Source organism: Lathyrus oleraceus, chromosome 5, assembly GCF_024323335.1.
Source record: "Lathyrus oleraceus cultivar Zhongwan6 chromosome 5, CAAS_Psat_ZW6_1.0, whole genome shotgun sequence".
In the NCBI taxonomy this organism is placed as follows: Eukaryota; Viridiplantae; Streptophyta; class Magnoliopsida; order Fabales; family Fabaceae; genus Lathyrus; species Lathyrus oleraceus.
This window is the reverse complement of record NC_066583.1, coordinates 143710094-143730932: the sequence shown is the minus strand read 5'-3', so window position 1 is coordinate 143730932 and position 20839 is coordinate 143710094. Positions and strand designations below refer to the sequence as shown.

The window sequence follows — 20839 nt, the reverse complement described above, 5'->3', positions numbered from 1 at the left end:
TGTATTCATGCTTAATCCATCAAGAACATGAGCCCGTCTAATTGAAATACTTTTTTCTTAAAAAAATCACGATGGTTAAAATACAACCTTAATTTACCCACTTTACTAATCATTTACTTTTAAAAAGTCAAATTAACTACAAACACGCGAACACATAAATTTAATTTTTACAGTTTTTATAATCTCAAATAGATGGAATTGTAAAATATTGACCTGATTCTTCACGACTTTAACCTTTAAACAAAACATCTATTTTCCCTAAAATTCTAATACGTTTTAAATGAACAACTACATAAATAAAACTTGAGATTTTTTTAACAAATTATCGATATTCTTTTCTTAATAAATTGTTTACTTTTCAATAAATGTTAATATCACTTGTAAAATTATATTATTATTTTATTATTATTTAATTAATTAATTATATAGTACATTATTATAACTTTTTGATATGAGTTATATCTAAACATCTTTTTATCAATTGAGAGAGTACATAAATTGAACTCGAACATTATTTATGTTTGAATTGATGAAATAAAATAGAAAAAATGGAATAGAATGAAATAAAATAAAATGAATTTTAATAAGGTTTAAATTTCATTAAATAAAATGAATTATAACATGATGAAATTTATTTCATCTCATTCTTTCATTTTTTTAATGAAATGAATATTTTGCCAAATTTCATTATGAAATATTCAAATAATACAATAAAATGTCATTTTTATTTCACTATTCCGTTCTACTTTATTCCATACCAATGGCTGACAACACATATATATCCTCCGATTAGATGGTGGGAACACGCTAGAAATAAGATCAAAGAACCCTCCAATATCCTCTCTCAAAGATCATCATTTTCATAGTCATTCTCATTGATCTCTCTGTCGTTGTCTTCTATTTCTCTCCCCATTCCTGCTTCTTCCCTTCTTGGGGTTGCGGAGAAACTCACCTCTTTTTTGTTTTTTCACCAACGTATGAGTCTCTATTTTTTAGTGTTCCTTCTGCTAAAGTCTTTCCCCTTTTTAACTGTTGGGTCTCTTTCTCTCTTATCTACCTTATAACTCACTTCCCTACTAGGTTTATTCTTTCTGTTGTGTCTCGTTCCCGCTATCTTTTGGTTCATCGTTTATCCTTTCTACTACACCCATGTCCTTCTTCTTGTTCCCTTCTTTTTTTCTGGTTTATTCTTTCTGTTATCTCTAGTTTTTTCCGTCTGCTACTCGACCATGGAAAAACAGATAAACCCCATCACCGATATATCAAGAGCCCTTCTGACAATTGGGAATTTTGTTGAGCATGTTGGTATAAGCAATGACCCTAATAGGGCTTACCAATACCAATCCATCGAGGAAAAAATTGATTAATACCAAAACCTGCAAGCACACAACTTGATATCAATCAATATTATCCAAACCAAAAGTAAAAGAAATATTTTGGAAATTGATATTCCCATAAGAAAAACACATCAAACACATCAGTCAACACTAATAGACCCAAAAATAACTTCAAACCAGTCACAATCATCTCCCACAAATGACATGTTTGAGTATGAAGAGGAAGAAATCCAAGACCAACAAGTCTTGAATGACTTATGTATCATGGGAAAATTAATTACAGAAAAACCTATCCATCGTGGGTCAATCCAAGAGAAATTATATAATATATGGTGCAATCCATCAAACATAATTATTGTAGAACTTAAACCAGCTATGTTCAAAATCACCATGGAAAAGAGAGAAGACCACAAACGTATCTTAAAGGGAAACCCCTGAATTTTCAGGAACTCATGGCTTGTTCTTCATGAGTGGAATGAAATCACGTTCATAGGCAACATGAAATTCAATAAAATCCCTATATGAGTTCAGATCTGAGGTCTTCTAATCAATAGGAAAATCCCTCAAATGGGAATGAAATTGAGAGATAGGCTTGGTGAAATATGCAAATCTGGAATCTTTGAAATATCAGAGATGGCCTTAATAATGAAAGGTAAAGTTCAAACTTCAAATCAATGAACCAATTAATCCATACACATACATTGGTAGTAAGGAAAATGGGATCACATGGATAGATGTCATGTATGAAAACTACTAATGTTTTGTTTCAGATGTGGGCAGATAGAACATAATGAAGAGCATCGCAATAGCAATGACAACCCTAAACATGGTATAAATGAGGTTACCCACTAGGGCCTTGGCTGAGGACTAACCAACCACATGGAATTTAATAAAATACCTATATGGGTTCAGATCCGAGGTCTTCCAATCAATAGGAAAACCCCTCAAATGGGAATGAAACTAGGAGATAGGCTTGGTGAAAGATGCGAACCTGGAATCTTTGAAATACTAGACATGGCATTAATAGTGAAAGGTAAAGGTCAAACTTCATATCAATGAACAAATTAATCCAGACACATACATTGGTAGCAAGGCAAACGGGATCACATAAATAGATTTCATGTATGAAAAACTACCAATGTTTTGTTTTAGATGTGTGCTGGTATGACACAATGAAGAACATTGCAATAGTAGTGACACTAAAACAATTACTAATAAGATTAAAAAATCCATGGCTAACATAATCTCTAAGAACTATAATACTTTTGTTAACCAAAGACTCGTCAATGATAATACCAACAAAGCCTATGAAACTTTTCATTTATTGAAAAACCTTAAAAAGTAAAAAACAGGGTTATGCCTATATTAAGATGGACATGGCTTCCATACTAAAATCACTAATACTGTCATACTCAGTATCTCTACTGCCATATTTGTTATTCTCATTAATGGTGATCCCACAAAGATTATTTCTCCATCTATAAGCATTAGACAAGGGGGTCCCTTATCCCCTTATATTTTTAGTATGTGTGTTGTCTAATATGATCAACCAAGCTCAATTGAGAAATGACATCATTGGCACATCTTTAACTAATAATGCCCCCCAAATGACCCATCTCCTATTTGTTGATGACAATTTGATATTCTGTATGGCAAAGGAAAAAGACACTATAAACCTGGTCAACATATTGAATATCTACCATGAAGCCTCATGACAAAAGATCAACTAGTAAATCTGATATGGTGTTTAGTAGCTTTGTGCAGGAAAATACTAAAGAGGTTATTTAAAGCATCATTGACATACCTATCACCGATATAATCAACAAATACCTAAGGTTACCAACACATATGTGGACCTCTAAAGGCCACACCATGAACTTCATTATTGACAAGATTAAGAAGAGAATGCAAGGATGGAAGAGCAAAAATCTCTCCTAGGTTGGTAGAGTAACTCTCATCAAAGCTGTTGCGCAAGTTATCCATACTTACTTGATGTCCTCATTCTTATTGCTTAAGGGAATATGCAAAAGAATTGAGAGTACCTTAAGCAATTTCGGGTGGGGGACAAATGAGGGGACCAATAAAATGCATTGGAAAACTTCGGCATATCTTTGAAAACCTAAAACTGATGGTGTGTTAGGATTTAGAACCATAAGAGACTTAAATGAAGCTCTTTTAGCTAAACAAGTTTGGCAGTTGCATACTAACCCTACTAGCATGGTGGCTAAGATCATGAAAGCCAAGTACTACCCAAGTGTGATATCTTAAAGGCTAAGATATGAAGCAAATCTAGCTACATATGGAGAAGTTTACATCATAGTAAGTGGATTCTCAACAAAGGTGTTTGTTGGCACATTGAGAATGAGGGCAAGACGAATATCTATGAAGACAACTGAATCCCCTTTCATTGCAGGTTTAAGGTTTTGAAACGCAAACCCTTGAGAACAAGGGTAAGTGGAGTCAGGAGCCTCATTGTGAAGGAGGAAAATTGTTGGAACATGAGCATCATAAAGGAAAACTTTCTACCAATAAACCAGAGTGTTATTTGTGTTATACACCATCACAACATAGATGAGGAAAATATATCATGTTGGATGTATACTAAATATGGAAATTATTAAGTTAAATTCGAATATAAAAGCATTAAAATGTGGAAGAGCAATTATGATATAGGATGCTCTGAAACAAATAGAGACAACATTGTTTGGAAGAAAATGTGGAAGATTCAAACCACTCCCAGACAATAATTCCTTGTTTGGAGGATACTACAAAACACTCTCCCTGTAAAATACAACTTATCTAAAAGAGGAATCAAATATGATCCCTTGTGCCCTAGATGTCACAACAAACTAAAGACTATTGACCACTGCTTTATGCATTGCATAAAAGCGTCTCAAATATGGTATGGATCATAATTGTCTATAAAATCTCCGACCTAAATATGACATTCCAGGATTGGATCAAAATCACTTTGCCCAAGATGGATGCGTTGACATCCTCTATTATCTTAAACATAATTGATAATATATGACGAGATATAAATATAATTGCCCATGAAAGCAGAGACACACCAGTGGAATCCATCCTTAAAAGAATTCAGGTTAGCATAACAAACTTTAAAGAGGCGATGTGCAAAACGCTGAAAAAAAGGAAGAATATTGAGAATAAGAATATTCAAAGCCTTGTTAATACTGATATAAACAGGGAGAGAATAATGGCATAAATTTACCAGAGAAAGGGAACTAATGAGGATAGGGAATGCCTCAGGGAAAATAACCAGAAGAAACGACAAAGTCAAAGTACAATTTGCATGCATTGAAAATTGACAAGGGAAACTATGAGTTCAAGATGAATAACGATAAGGGTAAACAACTGATCATTCAGACTACAACATAAAAATGAGAGAGTGCAGAAGGGAAAAACAAAACCTCATAATGTTAGGATGAGAGAGGTGGAACACAACCACATGACCACCTACAAGAGTACAAATAGGTTGGTTAGCAGAGATACAACTGGTTAGCAGAGATAAGGCTGAGGAGAAGAACAACTGGGAAAAATATATATAATGTATACCTCGTACTAGTGAAAATTGGAACCTGTAAAACAACATAGAAACCATTATTGATGATCACGATGACAATAATAAGCAAAAAAAAAGAAGCAAGAATGGAAACGACCCGATGATAGCTGGACCAAATGCAATATTGATGCTAGTTTGGAGTTAAAAGGGAAATGGGGTTTGAGAGCGGTGTTTAGAAACTAAAAAGGCAAAATAATGGCTGCATATACCCATTTTATGGATGGTGAGGACAATCCTTTGTTAGCGGAGACAATGACGTTGAATAAAGCTATTGATGTGGCTAAAGATTATAGCGTCTATGAGGTTCTCTTTGAAATTGATAACAAAACACTTGTTAAGATGATAAATGACAAATGAGAGAATAGAACAATGACATTATGCGAAGGAAGTTTCAAGGGTTTCAGTGTGCTAGGGTATCGTTTGGTGGTAGGAATGGAAACCAAGCGACACACAATTAGCTAGAGTTGCAAAAATTACCCTTTACCAGGTCTGAATAGAAGATGAACAAAATCACCAAACTCCAAAAAGATAAGCCCATGTTGTAATTGCTATTGCTGATTGGTTTTTCTTATTAAAAATAAATAAAAAAGATTTCGATGGTTAAAAAAAATTAATAAAAAAAATAAAAAAAATCTATTTCCATATATTTTTACTAAGTTAGTGTCATTATTATAAAATTTATAATATATTACAAATTGGGCATTAACTCTTAATAATAACAAAAACCTAGATTGAAAGTAAAAAACATGAAAGTAGAGACTAGAGAGTGAATCCTAGTTGGGAAGAGTCGCAGAAGGAGACCAAATCCTCGCGAGTGGCGAGGCGTTCAACCCAACCGCTCTCTCATTCACCAAAACTCTCAATTAGATCTACAAACCCTAATTCTCCACTCTTCAACCGATTAACCAGAAAAGCGATCAATGTCGACTTTTCACGTCGGCGGCAAGGTCGTCGACAAGGTTGATTTGCTGAGGAAGAAGCAATTGTTATGGCGCTTAGACGTTTGGCCTTTCGCCGTTTTTTACGGCGCGTGGGTTTCAGTTATTCTTCCCAGCCTTGATTTTGTTGATGCCTGTATTGTTTTAGGTGCTTTGTCTTCTAGTCATATACTCGTTTGTCTCTTCACCGCTTGGTCAGTTGATTTCAAATGTTTTGCATATTATAGCAAGGTATGGTTTTTACTTATGAATGTTCGTGGGCCTGGTAGAATTTCGGAATATTTGTTTATAGTATGTTTTGTGTGTAGGTCAAAAATATTGATCAGGCTGATTCTTGTAAGATAACTCCGGCTAAGTTTTGTGGTTCTAAAGAAGTTGTACCTCTTAATTCTCGGAAATCAGTAAGCTTTTACTTTTTTTTATTGATTGAATTGAAATTAGAGTGACGTTCTTCTTTGTTTAATTGGTGTTGTATTGCAATGGTGAGAGGTGAAATATGTTTTTAGATTTGAATGTACTAATTGGAAAATATATTGAAAAGTATTAACTCTTGACATGAGTGTGATCTCTGCAACTGTTTATATTTTAATCCTCAATCCTGCTTAGCTTGTCTTTCGGATCTTATAGGATCTTAAGAGGAGAAAACTATATTGAAATTTATGGGGAGAAAAATATATCGAGCTTATGCATGAAAAAGCTAAAGTGAAGCGAAGATTTTTGTAACTCATTCCTATGAAAATCGGAAGAAAGTGTACTGCTAGTGTTTAAGGTTGCTAATACATGCCGCCGAGCTGTCTCATCTATTGCTTCCATGGCTGTTGTTTTTCTTTGATTTGGGGTGAGATTGTGCATGGAATATGCTTGAAACTAACCAGTTGAGGTTAGGTAGGTTTGTATAAATTGCATTTGTCCAGAATTTTAGAGCAATTATTCATTTCTAATTTAGAGGTTTTGAGAGGAGTAAATCAGGAAAAAAGTTTTTGTTTTTGGGCAGTTAGCAATACATGCATTGACCGGTTGCCTATGGTTTGTAAAGCAAAGTCAGATTAATTTTCAAGTACAATTTATTGTAGCTACCTCTTTTATTGGATAAAACGATCTCTGTTTCTGTGTTGTTAGGATTCCAATCATTTTGGTGGGGTTTCTTTATTGTGTGTAGTTATAAAGGCAGATTGATATATTTGCTAATTTGTTGTGTTTGTTTTCTCTCTGGTTTTGTGTTGATTTTTGTGTTGATGTATAATCTTTGCTTGATTTTTTGTTTGAAATTTTTCTTTTGATTATATATTCTTATTTGATAATGCTTGATATGCATAATTGTTGTGTCATTCTTTGATAATTTAAAATTAAAGGTATTGTTTATAAATTATATGCTATATTTATTGCATCCTTGTGCTTTGATAGGGTTGTCCCACTTGCCTGCTGTTTCTTTGTTTTCATGTTCTTTCATTGCTTACTGACTCCTTGTTGTTGAATTTATTTTTCGTGTTTTGTTCTTTCTTCAAAGGTTTTTGCTTTGGTTGTCTACTGTGATTAAGTATTTTGTTGTGCAGTCTGCAGGTTCTTCATCAGTGGATCTGGAAGAGATCTACTTTGATTTTAGAAAACAATGTTTTGTTTATTCGAAGGAGAAGGGGACTTTTTACAAACTTTCTTATCCTACCAAGGAAACATTTGGACATTATCTCAAGTGTAGTGGCCATGGCTCTGAAGCCAAAGTTCTTGCTGCTACCGAGAAATGGGGGCGGAATGTGTGGGTGTCCTTTTACTTTGATCATTATCGTCATTATTTCCATATCCATTTACTTCACTTCAGTACAAGATTGTGGTGAAATATAGTGTTTGCTATTGAAATTTTGTGCTCATACAATATTTATGAATTAGAAACGTTTTAGATGCAACCCCATACTTTAGTACTTGTGATATTATTCGTTACTTCTGTCTTTCTCAAAACAAGATGTTTTCTCATTTGTTCTCTTAGGATTATGTTTTAGGTTTGTACTCTAATGTTCTGCTGGTTGATCTTTTAGATTTGATTATCCTCAGCCAACATTTCAGAAATTGATGAAAGAGCATTGCATGGAACCTTTTTTTGTGTTTCAGGTAAATCTTTGATGTTGTTTTTCTCTCTTATTTGTGTTTGGTCTTTATCTTACTTCTGATTTGGACTGGTTCTTGCTTATGACCAGGTTTTTTGTGTTGGTCTCTGGTGTTTGGATGAATATTGGTACTATAGTTTGTTCACTCTATTTATGCTGTTTATGTTTGAGTCGACCATGGCAAAAAGTCGGTTAAGGACTCTGACTGAGTTAAGACGTGTTAGAGTGGATAATCAGATTGTTATGGTACATCGTGGTGGCAAGTATGTTATCTCAACATTAGCAAGCTTGTTTTTGGGTTTGATGCATTGCGATTTTAATGCTTTCTTGTATATTGTGTTTTTTATAGATGGGTAAAGCTATCTGGTACAGACCTTTTGCCTGGAGACGTTGTCTCTATAGGCCGTTCTTCTGGTCAGAATGGAGAGGAGAAATCTGTACCTGCAGACATGCTTATATTGGCTGGAAGTGCAATTGTGAATGAAGCTATTCTCACAGGCGAGTCTACTCCTCAATGGAAGGTGTTTCTCTTTTCATCATCTATGTCTAAGCAATAATGAATATGTGATGTTTAAATTGTTTTGCTAGTTTGGACGTTGTTGATCGCAGTTGAAAATGTCATGAATTTGCGTTTGATTGCCAAATTTGATATAATTGTTTTGCTGGTTTGGACATGGTTGACCGTGGTTGCTTGTTGAGACCTCCTGCGGTTTAGCCACTTGTTTAGACAAATATTGCTAATATGATGAAACATTTTGCTTCAAACTTGATACTTGTTTTGTCTGTATTGTTTTTTTACCTGTCAAGCTTAGCCACTTGCTTAGACAGATATGATAAATATTTTGCTTAGCCACATGCTGGTTTTTGCCTCATGCCTTTATTTAATATATGCCTACCTACTGCGATGTGATTTCATTGCTATATGATTTACATAAAACATACAATTTTTGTTTCATTTTTTCTTACCAAATTTTTAATTTTATTTGCATGTCTATGTTTACTTGTGTCATGTGCATGGACCCATGGGGCTCATTTTGTGATTATTTTATCATCCCTGAACCCCTCTTTCCCATGAAATAAGGCTGGAATAAGACATTTTCAATCTTATAGCTATCTGGCATATCCAAGCACTGGAGCATTTTTTATGTTGTTATTTTTGCCGATTCTCATTTAGAACTGATCTTCCTTTTAGATTTCTATTGCGGGTAGGGGTATTGAGGAGAAGTTGTCAGCAAAGCGAGATAAAGCCCATGTTTTATATGGTGGAACCAAAATATTGCAGCACTCTGCAGATAAGGTTATTTCAGGCTGAAAAAATATGCTTTTGTTTAAAGTTGAACTAGTGTTCATGCTTCTTATCCTTTTTGTTTTTAACAATCTTTTTGGAGTCAGACCTTTCCTCTAAAAACACCTGATGGTGGCTGCTTGGCTGTTGTCCTTAGAACTGGGTTTGAAACAAGTCAAGGAAAGTTGATGCGAACAATCTTATTCTCTACAGAAAGGGTAAATTGTTATAGACTTTATTAATCCCCAACACATATTTTCAGTCTCATTTTGCTGAATTTTTTTATTATTTTTTCCTGTTTTCTGAATTGACAAATTGTAGGTGACTGCTAATAGTTGGGAAAGTGGACTGTTCATTTTATTCTTGGTTGTATTTGCTTTAATTGCGGCTGGTTATGTGTTTATTAAGGTAATGCTTCCCCACTGATGAGTGTTAAATATATGGCTTGGTTTTTATTGCAATTTGTGATCTGACTTGATATTTAAATGATATGTGCTGCAGGGGCTAGAAGACCCCTCAAGGAGCAAGTATAAACTTATACTTAACTGTTCTCTTATTGTTACTTCTGTGATACCTCCCGAGTTACCAATGGAATTATCTATAGCTGTTAATACTTCTCTGATTGCACTTGCACGCCGAGGAATTTTTTGCACAGAACCTTTTCGGATACCATTTGCTGGGAAGGTAACTGGAGGTTTACTGTTTTTGCTGTTGCACTTCGTTTTCTTTGTCAAATATAGATCATATACTGACATTGGTTTTTGTTGAATTTCCTACATTGCCTATAGGTTGATATATGTTGTTTTGACAAGACTGGGACACTTACATCTGATGACATGGTATAATACCCATATAAAACATGTGATATTTATTTATCATCTTAGACAATGTTTTGCATTATAACCACCTTCATTCCCATTTTATAGGAATTTTCCGGAGTGGTTGGGTTGACAGAAACTACAGATTTGGAATCTGACATGAGTAGAGTGCCTGTGCGAACAGTAGAAATCCTGGCTTCTTGCCATGCATTGGTATTTGTTGAGAATAAGCTGGTATGGTTCTCTTCTCTCTGTGGGTGGTTCAACTTGAGTTTTAGTTTTCGGACCTTTTTATGCTGTTGAATATGGATTTATGTTCAATATTTTCTCTCAACTTTTTTCCTCTATAATCCATTGTCCTCTGGTTTATAGTTTCTTAATGTAGATTTGTGTAAAGAAACTTAGTGAGACCGACTTTAACATTTTAGATCTGGGATGCATTACCCCTATGTGTAAGAATATAAGACTGTTCTTTGATTAAATGATGTAAGGCATGGTAACCTTATAACTAAGGGTGAAGAGTATCATTATTGATTTTCAATTTAATTTAATCAACGGGCAAGTTCACATATATTGTATGCCTCTATTTAACTATGAAGGCTTCGATGTTTAGCTATGGTTTTGATGCTAAAGACTAAGAAGTGAGACTTATTTATATTAGTACCATAATAGATTCCTAATCCTGACTAAATAAGGAAACTATCATGATAGTTGCTAGACTCCTAATGCTACTTAAATATGTAAGGAAATCACAAAGAAACATAGAAACCAATTCTAAGAGATGATATAAGATATTTAATTTAAATTGCTCTAATATTCAGCCCAAACATCATGTGATGTTTCTTCCTTCATCAGCACTCCCTCAGAAAGATGATTGAAATAATCATATCAACTTGAGTGACTGCTATGAATAACGGAAGAAGATTTGTTGTAATGATCAGCAACTAGATCTCAAACTTCTCCAAATCTACCAAGACTAAATGAAAAATTAAAATACTCAAAAATTAAAACAATCATGGATAATTCGTTGCGCATGTCTCATCAGTGAGATAGGTGGAATCACTATTAGTGTATGACTCACTTTGGGAGGTTGGTATGAGTCACAACTAATTCATCATTTAGTCAATAATTTTTGGGGCTTAAACTTCATCCGGGATGATCAAAGATTGTTGAAATGATATAATATTAAGATGAACTTATATAAGACATTTGAGACAGGTTGTGGAAGAAGCAGACAGGAAAAACAAACTAACAAGCTGAGAGAGAAAAGATGTTTGGAATCTGTGAACACTCATACAAAGGAAAAAAATAATGGAGATAATGATTTTATTTTGAAAACTTGGTATCCAGCCCAAGAACCAACTAATCCGGGACTGACCCAACACAAGAATTGTCGGCACCTAAGGGATTTAAACCTGATACTTAGAGAGCACACTCCCAAGCCTTCACCACCAGGCCAACCCCTAGGAGTTATGGAGATTTTATTTTGAAAACTCAGTATCCAGCCCAAGAACCGACTAATCCGGGACTGACCCAACACAAGAATTGTTGGCACCTAAGGGATTTAAACCTGATACCTAGAAAGCACACTCCCAAGCCTTCACCGCCAGTCCAACCCCTAGGAGTTATGGAGATAATGTTGTTGTTACAGCATAATTTCATATTTTAAGGAACTCAGCATGGGAATAGCGACAAAACAGCTCATAGCAGATGAGACCACTGTGATGTAGTGTTGAAATTGTTATGTTTTAGATAAGAAAGGAGAGGGCAAAGTATGGATATTTTGATTTGGGATTTTGGTAAGGAAGACCTAGGTCTTGTTTTAGTAAGCTTATCTAATAAAGTTTATAGGATAAGAGCTTTTTCTAGAGGTCTGACGTGTGTAGCTGTTTTTTGGTTAATGTGTTTGGACGATACTTGCTCATAAGCTCTTCTGGTAGCTTTTACGCAAGCTGATGTTGATAAGCTGTTGGAATCCGCATAAGCAATTCACTTTTAAATGTCAAAAGCCATAAATTAAATGACACAAGTACCACTTCTAGTATTGAAATGAGCTTATTATTACTCCTTGAAACACCTGTGGTAATGTGACCTGTATCCGAACAAGCTCTATGCAATCCTTTTTAAATGACACAAATACCACTGTAAGATTTTTTTGGAACTGCTTTTTTAAGCCAAGACTATTGTCCACGTCACCACATTTCTTATCGATTGATATAAGACCAGAAGTTGCTTACTCACAAATTCATGCTAAATCAATTTTCCAGGGATTGGAAAAATAATCTTTTAACTCCCTTTCCACATTTCGTTATCATTCTTAAGTTCTACTTTTCTAGGTTACAAATATTTTTTATTGCATTTGCTTGATGATTATGGGTTGAGAGCTTATAAGAATTAGAATTCCCCCTTTTATCCTGGCTATTATTTGTTGATACTATATTATTATAAACTGCTTAATATCCCACAGGTTGGCGATCCTCTCGAGAAGGCCGCACTCAAGGGAATTGATTGGAGTTATAAATCTGATGAGAAGGCCGTTCCTAAAAGGTGAATATTTTTCTGCTCAAGTATCTTAATTCAGCATGTCTTATCCATTTATTTCAATGAAGCAAAAATTTATTTATGATAATTTTTTGGTATTTGAGCTCATTTAATTTGATTGTTGCCCATCACTGTCAACAAACTGTTTACAATTCAGTGTTACTGTTGCCAAAGCTAGAAAATATAATGCAAAAACAAATAATATTTGACTAACGGGGACATGTTACTATATATGTGTATGTATGTTGGTAGTTAATAGTGGTTGCTATAGCGCTGTTGAGTAGTGCAGTAGCCCATATGTGCTACACAAAATCCCATAACATTTTAGTTGAGTAGTGGCCATAGCAATGCAAATAGTAGCAGCCACTACATAGAAGCCCAATTGCAAAACCCCGATTGTGCCCTCAATTTGGCCCTAAAAATCAGGTAAACCCTCATTTGTTTTCTTCTCCTTGAACAGCCAAACACAAGCTCTTCTTCTTGGGCCTGGAAGAGTTAGGAACCAGTCTGTCCCTATAGAGGCACAAACCATAGGGACAGAGGAGGAGGTGGAGGAGGGTGTTGAACAAATAGTCTAGTAGTAAAGATAGTGAATAAGATGACGAGGAATAGCTTGGAGATTGTGATTCCATATGAGCAATCACCTGTATGTATTTATTTTTAATGCTTAGTGGAGTTATTAAGTCTTGGAAGCTCAAACATATTTCTTTTATATTCGGTTTGAATGCTGGTAACAATAAGTTTTGATTATTAGTTGCGAATACGTCTTCAATTTTGCGCGTTCTTCTATTTGTAGTTTGAATCGTAGTTATCAATATCTTTCAAGTAAAGATACATGCAGTTTGTATCTCAATTCCATATAAAACTGAACCCATTCTATACTAATCTCTTGATATCTATTTTGGACATGAATTTTATCTTGAATTGTGATTCACTATGAATAATATAATTCACTATGAATAATATGATTCACTATGATGAATTCTAATTCATTAATGTATCACAATCTGAACTTATATGATATGTCAACATATATATTTGCTATATCACTTGTTTTTACTTTAGAATGTCATTTTTATAGATCATGTATCTTGCCACTTTTTCTTGTCATTTGATTTATGACTTGAGTCTTGAATATTTGGAGGTTCGTATATGATATGTCAACATATATTTTTACTATGTCACATGTTTTTACTTTTAACTGTCATATTTTTATTGATCATGTATCCTACTAATCATAATAAGATTTGGTTCACGATTCATAAAATGTTTCCGGACCATGGTTTGAATGCTTTATAGTTTGAGTCTCGAATGTTTTCAAATTTCAGGGGAAATGGCCATCCTGTTCAAATTGTTCAGCGGTATCATTTTGCATCTCACTTAAAACGAATGGCAGTTATTGTTCGTATTCAGGAGGAATTTTTTGCATTTGTGAAGGTTTGTCTGTTTCTCATTGTTCCTGAGTAAAAGTATATACAGTTTTTGGAAATGACACCTTGTGATAGCTTTTATGTATGGGATTACGAAATGGCCAACAAATGTAAGTCTGTGCTGGTAATAAAAATAACCAGTGTAGAATATCCATGTCTGATGTAGGTTAAGTAATTAGTCATCAAAGAGTTCAGAACTAGAATATTTTATGTTGTTTACTTGTTGAAAAACAACATAAGAGAAAATAAAGGTAAGTGATGGATAATCTGAGAGAAGTTTAGAAATTGCAGGGAAGGTTCTGAGAACTGGATCTGATATTTTTCATTATTGTTTAAATTTACAGAGGGGCACTACAGTTATAAGTCAGAAAAATGTATAACAAAAATCTTTTTTCATAGCTGTTGTGCGCTGTACACATTGATTCCATACAGTTTCAAATTCTTACTCAACATTTGTTTTCTTTATTTTTATCGTGTTTTCTATTTGTTATTAATCAGCAGTGAACATTTGGACACATATATTGAGTGTTTTATGTAGTGGTAACTTAAGATCTACTGTGATATTTCCTTTTTGATTCTCTCAGCAATTTTTCTTTACCTTATATTTCAGGGGGCCCCAGAAATTATACAAGATAGGCTCATTGATGTGCCTCCATCGTATGTTGAGACCTACAAAAAATATACACGCCAGGGGTCTCGTGTTCTTGCCTTGGCTCACAAGTCTCTTTCAGACATGACAGTAAGAATATATTTTAAATTATGCAAAGGGGAATATGAATGGATAATCAGTGTAATTCCAAAGTACATAGACTGTTTGGGAACAATTCCCATTTGTTTTTATTTCATCTCTTATTCCTATTAACAATTTTGTATAATTTGTTTGACATACCAATTTAATTTATCTTTTGTATCATTTCAATGACCTTGAATCCTAAATTCAAGTGTAACTGAGAGAACTAGAACTGTGTTTTTTTTTTGCATCGTTGCAGCTGTAGAATGCTTGGTTTTTTTTCTCCCCTACCATTTATTGGATCATAAGATCACTTGAAGTTTCAATATTTGCTTGTTTGGACTGTTATTTATCATTTGTTAACTGCTTGAAGGTCAGTGAAGCTAGAAGCTTGGATAGGGATATGGTGGAAAGTGGACTTACTTTTGCCGGTTTTGTGGTAATTGATATTCTGACTCCTCACATGAAACTTTTGTAAATTCTAGACAAGTTCCCTCTTCATTGACTTGATGCTAAAGTTGAAGTTATGTTGAATTTAGGTGTTTAATTGTCCCATAAGATCAGATTCAGCTGATGTTTTATCAGGATTGAAAGAATCTTCACATGACTTGGTAAGTGTGCATTTAAATTGACTTTTGTAAAAACAAACAAACCACAGAACTTTTTAGATTGCAAAATTATTCATCTTGCTAGCTATATACATCAGCCTTTGGGTGGTGGGGCACTGTGGGGGAATGAACAGAAAACCTTAGTTATTTTCTTATGGCCTCTGGGTTGTGTTTTTACAAATGATGAAAACATAGTAGGCGTGGGTTTAGTATTGTGAGTTGGCCCCCTTTTTTGGTCTTTTATTTATTTTACTATAAGGTTTGGTCCAGTATAAAAGGAACATTTATTACCCACTACCAGTAGTTTAACCAAATAGTGCATTCCACTATGTCAGTGATTTTACCATGCATTACAGTGTATTTTAATTTAAGAAAATATTTTATTAATGATGTATAAATCATGTCAGAAGATTATAATTATGTCACGTATGAAATTAATGTCTCAATCTTCCATTTTTGGTTATACTTATAGACCGAGTCATGTGGTTCAACTAGTGACTCAGTGGTCCGACCTCTAGCCCACTATATTGGCCGGTCCGAGTTTTAAAACAAGTAAATGAGTTACATTCGAGATAGGGCTTTATGCTGTCGTTTGTTCACACAGCCATTCTCATATAGTGGGAGAAATTTTGGTTATTATTGTTGCCGATCTTCAAGCACCTCGGTTCAACATATTGTTTAGTTTTTTTTCGCTTTATGGTCTCCATTGTTGAGATATACTTCTTGTACAGCTTCTTTGTGCTGTTTTCATAGATTATTACAGCTGTTAAGTTATATTTCCATGGGTGGTTCAGGTTTCAAAAATTATATTTTTGAGCATTATGAATTTCTGTAAATATCTTTTGCTCGTGGTTCAGCTTTTTTTTTATTTTTTTAAACTAAAATGGGTTTAAACGTAGTCCTACAAGGAATCATATAATTACTGAACGTATTTGTAGATTGTACTTTGGAATAATATTTCCGAGAATAGGATTCCTGGGAATATGAGTCCATACTTTGAATCAAATGCTTCCTTTGATTTATGTTAATTGCAAACCATATTTCCTCATTTTTGGGGTGGTTGGGTATTGGGGGCAGGATAAAGGGTTTCAGGATCCTTGTTTTACTAATAAAAACAACTAATTGACCAACATCTTTTCGGGCTAAATTGATAGGTGATGATTACTGGTGACCAAGCTTTGACAGCCTGTCATGTCGCTAGCCAAGTGCATATTATATCAAAACCGACATTAATACTTAGTCCAGCAAGTAATGGTGAAGGATATAGTTGGGTGTCCCCCGATGAGAATGAAAACATTCGATACAGGTGATTTATTATTTTGTTTTATCTTGCTGTGCTATCTTATATTCTTATATATGTGGTTGTTTAATTACTTGTTCTCTTTCACTTTGATAAGTTGTTGAGTGTCTGATTTTGTGATGATGTTCCTACTGCCGAATGCTTCTGAACTCTTTTCTGCTGCTGTTTCTGTTTGTTATTTTTTTCCTTATATTTTTAGACTGATCATGGGTATACTTTGTTTCAGTAAGGAAGAGGTTGAAATTTTGTCAGAGTCTCATGATCTGTGTGTTGGAGGTGATTGCTTTGAGATGTTGCAACAGACATCAGCTCATCTTCTGGTCATTCCTTATGTGAAGGTTCCCATCGATGCCTAAACTAAATATTAGAACTGGGTTTTTGAATTGCATTCATCAATAACAGTAACTTTGGTGTCAGGTTTTTGCTAGAGTTGCTCCTGAGCAAAAGGAACTTATCTTGACCACTTTTAAAACAGTTGGACGGGTAACATTGATGTGTGGGGATGGAACCAATGATGTTGGAGCTTTAAAGCAGGTATCTAGTGTTTATGAAATCATGTTAATAATCAATAGAACAGTATGTTCGAAAAATAAATAATTTCAATCTGTTAACAATTTAAGACTTTTATAATCACCAAAAAGCCACCATACTAAGGAATCTTCCTGATATCCTTATATACAGCGTCTTTTTGTTTATAGCCATGTGATTCTCCATAGAGCTTTCATGTTTTTTATTTAAAAGGAACTTGAATCTTGTTTCTATTGTGACTGCTATTTGATCTGTGGTACTGGTGGTCCTTGCACCACAAGTTGTCTCTATTTTGTGTTTCTTTTACCTAAAGTATAAGCTGCAGGACTGGAGACTAACTTCTCTGATTTAGGCCCATGTAGGAGTTGCTCTTCTGAATGCAATGCCGCCAGCTAAAGGTGGAAACTCCGCTTCAGATTCATCCGCCGAAGACAGTTCAAAACCTGCTAAGCAAAAGAAATCCAAGCTTGCAGGTGAAACATCTGGAAAGAGTATTAGCCCAAGTGGAGAAGGCACTTCAAAAGCCAAAGTTGCTTCTAAATCAGACTCCACTAGCCATTCAGCTGTTAACCGTCATCAAACAGCTGTTGATATGCAAAGACAGAAGCTTAAGAAGATGATGGATGAGCTTAATGAAGATGGAGATGGGCGTGCACCCATTGTCAAGCTTGGTGATGCCTCAATGGCATCCCCGTTCACCGCTAAGCATGCATCTGTATCTCCCACCACTGACATAATTCGACAGGGTCGGAGTACCCTAGTGACAACCCTTCAGATGTTTAAAATTCTGGGCCTCAACTGCCTTGCCACTGCATATGTCTTGAGTGTTATGTATCTGGATGGTGTGAAGCTAGGTGATGTACAAGCAACAATAAGTGGTGTCTTCACTGCTGCATTCTTCCTCTTTATTTCACATGCACGCCCACTTCCCACTCTCTCAGCTGAACGTCCCCACCCCAACATCTTCTGTGCTTATGTCTTGCTTTCCCTCTTGGGACAATTTTCTGTTCACTTGTTTTTTCTTATGGCATCTGTCAAAGAAGCTGAAAAATACATGCCAGAAGAATGTATCGAACCTGATGCAAGTTTTCACCCCAACCTGGTTAATACTGTTTCCTACATGGTGAGCATGATGCTCCAGGTGGCCACATTTGCCGTAAACTACATGGGCCATCCCTTCAACCAAAGTATTTCTGAAAACAGGCCTTTCCGTTATGCCCTCGTTGCTGCTGTTGTTTTTTTTACTGCGATAACATCTGATCTCTTCAGGGATTTGAATGACTGGTTGAAGTTGGTGCCATTGCCAGTGGGTTTGAGGAATAAACTATTGATTTGGGCTTTTCTGATGTTTTTCGTATGCTACTCATGGGAGAGACTGTTGAGGTGGGCTTTTCCTGGTAAAGTCCCAGCTTGGAAGAGGCGACAACAGGTTGCTGTATCTAATTTAGAAAAGAAGAAAGAGCTCTAAGTAGTTGAAGTTGAAGAGATGTGGTGAAGACTGACAGTGAGGGTGGTGCAGTGCTGACTAGGTCAGACACTTTAACTTATGAACCAATTTGCAGAGACACACCTTGTAATGAGTTTTTCTTATAGGCTTTTTCTTTCTAGTTCTTTTCCCATTGATTGTCGAGGTAATTCATCTAATGTTAAATCAATTTTGGGAGAAGGGTGAGTTTTAGATACGTGCCCTATAAATTATCCAGGATGTTTTTCTTAGTTTTTGATTATTCAAATGTTACAATTCATTCTACTCTGCCTCTTAACTTGGTAAAATGAAAGTAGCAATATGTTAAGAATTCGTTTTGTTAGGCAAATCTATGTGCAGGCGCACTTCTGCTCAAAATCTCAACTTCGAACAAACTTTATTTTGGGTAAGTGATCTGAGCAGATAGTATTTAAAGAGAGTATGGTTGGAAAAAAAACTAATATTACATAAAAAAATTGAAGCAGATCAATTATTTTAGAATTACTTTTTTACAATCTGAATCCTTTATTTACATTTGATTAATCGTCAATTTAATGATTTTTATTGGGTAGATTGGCGATATAAAGTTTTAAAAAATATTAAAAATACGACAAATTCTCAAATAGGTCTCATTGCTTTTTATAATAGAAACTACTAATAAAATATTGACTATAACTCAATTTTTTATTAAGAATTTTGACTATACGGTCTTATAGTTGCATATATTTAATTTAATTTATCGTTGACTCGCGGTTGTCATTTTAGAAGAAAAGTACATTTTTTTTCCGGGTAGAAGCTTGTAAACATAATTTGCATGGTTTGGTAGTGTGTTCCAAGGGTTCAACGCTTCTCGTGAAAAAAGACCACGAAACTCATATTCTCCTCTTTGGAAGATGTCAGAAGAGTAAGGTTGACTAACACATGGAACATCAAATCGGGTTTTCTTAAGCTTTTTCCATAGAACAAAGATTTCAACTCAGTCATCTAAATCAAACCTCGACTTAGGTATGAGTACGAATTCATGGTTTGGCTTAAGAGTGTTGGAGATCTAAGATAGTGTTTTCCGTATCTAGTATTGGACCGCCTCTGCGCACAAACTCTGTAACTAGCAAAGAAAATTTTGAGAGGTCTTTTGGTTATTTTGTAAGAGTCTTAGTGGACATAAAATTGGCCAAGATGCTAAGGTATAAGGTTCTTGTTGAAAGACAAGGATATGCGTTTTTTAGAGTTTTAGACAAGGACATATCTTGGAAGCTTGTCCCAGAGAAGGAAAATTGAAGACATCCTTCACCTGAAGAATGATAAGAACAAGAAGGAAAATAAGAGTTTACAAGCAAGTTGAAAGCAAAGATCCTAGCCAAGATGGTGCTACCAAGGAGAAAGGTAAAGTTGTGATTATGGATGAGACTCAACCTCAGGTCCAATCTCAGACCATAATTCATATGGGAGAACCAAATCAATCATCAAATTAAGGAGGAGGAGGAGGAGATCTTAGAAACCCAGATGATTAACAAAAATGTATTCACTCATGTAGGTACCTAAGAACACTCTAACCGCTCATCTGAGTTTGAGTTTGTTGGTGAAATCCAATGAGAGGATGAGAACCTACCAAATGATAAGGTTACGAGGACATAAGGAGTGCAAAAAGACATGGAGATTTTGAGTAACTCATGGGCAAACATGGCAGATCAGGAACTAGAGGATAATTCTAGGGACACAAATAAGAATTGTCAACCATTTGAACTAATGAGCAAAAGGAAGACCAAAATTAAAAATCACACTTAACCATGTCTTGTAAAAATTCACATTAAATCAGATCAAGACCCGGTAAAACAACTCTTCCCCGTGAAATGCATATTTTGGAATATGAAAGTTACTATCGATTCTTCTACCAAACTGGCCCTAGAAAGGATTATCACCAATCATAAACCTCATTGTATTTTTGTAGTTGAATCTTGAATGTTTTTTCCCTCTAAATTACCGTCCAACTGAGTTAATAGACTTCACCCGAAGCTTTTTGTTGTTAACCAAAGAGATGACATGAACCCTAATCTTTGGTGATTTTGCAACTCTGTTTTGAACCCTTCTATTGTTGATATTGATGACCATCATGTAGCTTTTTCCATTAAAGTTTAATACAACACTACTGTGAAAAACATCGTTTATCTCGGTTAGAAATG

At 34.8% G+C, this 20839-nt stretch overlaps 1 protein-coding gene and 1 long non-coding RNA gene across 2 annotated transcripts; one reads left to right on the top strand and one right to left on the bottom strand.

Annotated features, from left to right (window-relative positions):
• Window positions 1–564: 564 nt before the first annotated feature.
• On the bottom strand, window positions 565–5465 carry LOC127078778 (uncharacterized). Its single transcript, XR_007787875.1, has 3 exons — window positions 4911–5465; window positions 4766–4811; window positions 565–1376 (listed from the first exon to the last, which is right to left on the bottom strand). It is a non-coding gene; the product is annotated as an uncharacterized LOC127078778 (long non-coding RNA).
• Window positions 5466–5644: 179 nt separating this feature from the next.
• LOC127078777 (probable manganese-transporting ATPase PDR2) lies at window positions 5645–18944 on the top strand. Its single transcript, XM_051019210.1, has 21 exons — window positions 5645–6086; window positions 6164–6256; window positions 7409–7608; window positions 7886–7958; window positions 8045–8217; window positions 8304–8475; window positions 9147–9251; window positions 9347–9457; window positions 9561–9647; window positions 9741–9923; window positions 10028–10078; window positions 10166–10291; window positions 12525–12604; window positions 13927–14035; window positions 14639–14767; window positions 15132–15197; window positions 15298–15369; window positions 16521–16672; window positions 16893–17004; window positions 17084–17200; window positions 17547–18944. Exons 1-21 carry the CDS (start codon window positions 5838–5840, stop codon window positions 18660–18662), a joined length of 3576 nt encoding a protein of 1191 aa, XP_050875167.1. The 5' UTR covers window positions 5645–5837; the 3' UTR covers window positions 18663–18944.
• The last annotated feature ends 1895 nt before the right edge of the window (window positions 18945–20839 follow it).

Excerpts from the sequence above, each read along its gene's own strand:
- LOC127078777 (XM_051019210.1), top strand. The coding sequence starts at position 5,838 with ATGTCGACTTTTCACGTCGGCGGCAAGGTCGTCGACAAGGTTGATTTG. Across the intron at positions 9,252-9,346 it reads TGCAGCACTCTGCAGATAAG|ACCTTTCCTCTAAAAACACC; the intron begins GTTATTTCAGGC and ends TTTTGGAGTCAG. Across the intron at positions 15,370-16,520 it reads AAGAATCTTCACATGACTTG|GTGATGATTACTGGTGACCA; the intron begins GTAAGTGTGCAT and ends CTAAATTGATAG.